The following is a 2,889-nucleotide window of genomic DNA, read 5'->3' on the forward strand; positions in this document are numbered from 1 at the left end:
AACTAATGAATTGATGATTGAGATCATAAGGTGCCACTTTTGGGGATTGCTCTTATTTGAAGGGGTTTTGGTGCCCTTCAGTACAAAAGTTGGGTTTTTAGGGGCAATAAGGTAAATTGATAAATTGACCAAAGGCTATCAATTTACCTTATTGCCCCTAAAAACCCAACTTTTGTACTGAGGGGCACCAAAACCCCTTCAAATAAGAGGGCACCCGAGCAATAGCAGCCACTTTTCTTTATTTGATACTTTTTCTTCTCATTAACTCATTGAACAATAATCGCCCACTTGAACAATATTGTTTCTTTGTTCAAGCAAGCCTATTCTGATCTCTTCAACAAAAGCAAAACCTGCACAAGTGAAACCAAAAACATGGGTTTTAGCCAAAGCTAGCAAAAAAGAGAAATACAAAAGCCAGAAATTGAAGTTTGCCCTTTTATTTTTATTGATCCGGGTGCTGAGTGCTGAGTGCTGACATGTTCCTTAGATTCACTAAGAAGCAAAAGGTAGCACCAACACAAACAAGCTTTAAATCACTTCAAAGTGGGATTCAACTAGCTACCATATATATAACCCCAAAAAAATATGATAAAAGCAAAATATATAGATCTATACATTTAATTTAACCAACTAGTGGATAGCTTTAATTTGCTAAAGAGGATCAAACGTTTCCCATAGGAAGTAACTGCGAAGACTAGCTAGTTGGCTAGCTAAGCTGATTTGCATGCATGAAAATTAGCAAAACCATTTACCAGCTTGTAACTAGCAATCAAATATGAAAAGAGAAAAAGAAAAGGTGGTACACAAAAAGATACTTTACACATAAGATAGAGAAAGGAAAGGAAGATTTTCGGACCTACAGATTGCAGAGCATTACAAGGCTATTGGCCTTTCTTTAGCAAACTCCAAAAGCTGTACTCTTAACAAGTGAAATAAAAAAAGAGAGAGATCATGCTAAACAAAGACAAAGCATTGAAGACCCTCCATACCTGCACATACCCTCTTTTTTCTTTCTTTCTTTTTTTTGTCCCCCATCATTTTCAACTAGTTCATTTCAAGTTTGGTTCAGCATATTACAAAATTTAAACCCCCACTTCCCTTGAGTATTAGCACTAATAATAAGTAATAAATAACAAACACTAGCTAGCTAGTACATCATCCTCCACTTTGTGGTTTGGTTTGTCACATAATGGAGCAATATCCACCACCTTCGTAGTACTCTTCCTCATCATCGCCATAGTGCATGATCGGATCAGACGGTGGAGGAGGAGGTGGCATTCTAGAGTATGCAGTAGTGTAAGCATGCATGGGCATGATGGGGGCACCAACATAATATGAAGCACTTGATATAGGATATGCTGTGTTATAGCTTAATCCATATGCTGGTGGTGGCGAATAATACATATGTGGATGTGGATATGGGTATGCATGTTGAATTGGAGGGCTTATAAGATCCTTGTGAGCCACGGAAGATGCCAAATTTGAAGGGACAATTGCATCAACTTTACTACTTTCTTCTCCCCCTCCATTATTATTAGGAGCAGAACTAGAACCAGTACCAGAACCACCGTTTTCCCCTTTGTTCTTCTTCTTCTTCTTCTTTTTCTTCTTTTTGCCACCTTCACCACCACCACCTCCCTCCTCACACTCATCACTATGACCCCCTTTGTCAGAATCTTCACCAGCATCGTCTTTACAACCCTCATTGGAACCACCACCATCATCAGCAACTTGTTCACTATTCTTTTGGTTTTCCTTCTCCTTATTAACATCACCACCCTTGTTGGACTTTCCAGACTTCTTATTATTACTATTATCTTTCTTATTTTCAACAGGCTTTTCTGGCCAAAGCTCCACTAGTTTCCCTGATCTTGAAAGCCTCTTGATGAGAGTCTCAGCGTCCACGTTACCAGTGACAGTAACCTTGTGCTGCAGAGAATCAACCTCTGTTCTATAAACCCCTATACAACCATGACAAACACGTGATTAATTAGTATTTTTTTTCCTTTTGTTCCTAACATGGACTAACATATCATCAGTTACTTCTACGTTAACATAATAAGTATACAAAGAATAATATTAGCATGACCTACAAAGTTTGAAGTTGAGATATATTCATATAAAATGAGATAAAGAGATATCATACCATCAATTCCCTGAAGAATTTTCCTGACTCTCTTTTTACAACCTTCACAGTGGATCAATACTTTCAAAACCCACGTCTGTAATATATACATATATATTATGTATAGTTGTATACACATGCAAAATTTAAAAGAGAAAATGTATAAACAGTGGTTTAGTTGATGACCTGGTACTTGAGGGTTTCTCCTTGATGAGCTTCATCAGTTGGTTTAGCTGCCATTTGGTTGGTACCACTGTGGAGTGGAAAACAAGGGACGAGGAAAGTTGATCTAAGAGTGTGTGTGTGTGTGTTTGTTGGTTGCAAAAGGTTTCAAAGGAAGTAAGGAACATGCAGCTAAGGCGGAGTTAAATAAATATCCATCAAGAAAAGAGAAACATTCTTATCACGTTATTTTTACACTTCTTTTTTTAAGATTGCTGGTATTTAAATATTAAGTTGGCATCAAAGAAGCTTTAGTTCTGAAATTTTACTAAATTTAAGTTTCTAAAAACTTGAAATTCTGAAGTTAGAACAGTTACCGGTAGTTGCGGTGATGGACACTCTTCTATTACTTTTTGGTTAAATTTTACAGTGATGCCATTAATTAACGCTGGTCCTAGTTTCTTTAGTGAATCTAATGCAAAACTTTACTCAATGATAGAAGGGTTGAAAAAAATAAAATAATATCAAATACTGGTTAATTTATCAAAGAGAAACCAGAGCACTCATTTCATTTGGTGCGGCTGCCACATCACCTTTAACTT

At 36.8% G+C, this 2,889-nt stretch overlaps 1 protein-coding gene across 1 annotated transcript; it reads right to left on the bottom strand.

Annotated features, from left to right (window-relative positions):
* Nucleotides 1-800: 800 nt before the first annotated feature.
* On the bottom strand, nt 801-2,547 carry LOC109796947 (uncharacterized). Its single transcript, XM_020356811.3, has 3 exons — nt 2,312-2,547; nt 2,147-2,222; nt 801-1,961 (listed from the first exon to the last, which is right to left on the bottom strand). Exons 1-3 carry the CDS (start codon nt 2,363-2,365, stop codon nt 1,183-1,185), a joined length of 909 nt encoding a protein of 302 aa, XP_020212400.1. The 5' UTR covers nt 2,366-2,547; the 3' UTR covers nt 801-1,182.
* Between the last annotated feature and the right edge of the window lie 342 nt (nt 2,548-2,889).

The sequence above is a fragment of the Cajanus cajan genome, chromosome 6 (assembly GCF_000230855.2).
Source record: "Cajanus cajan strain Asha chromosome 6, NIPB_CcT2T_4, whole genome shotgun sequence".
Lineage (NCBI taxonomy): Eukaryota > Viridiplantae > Streptophyta > Magnoliopsida > Fabales > Fabaceae > Cajanus > Cajanus cajan.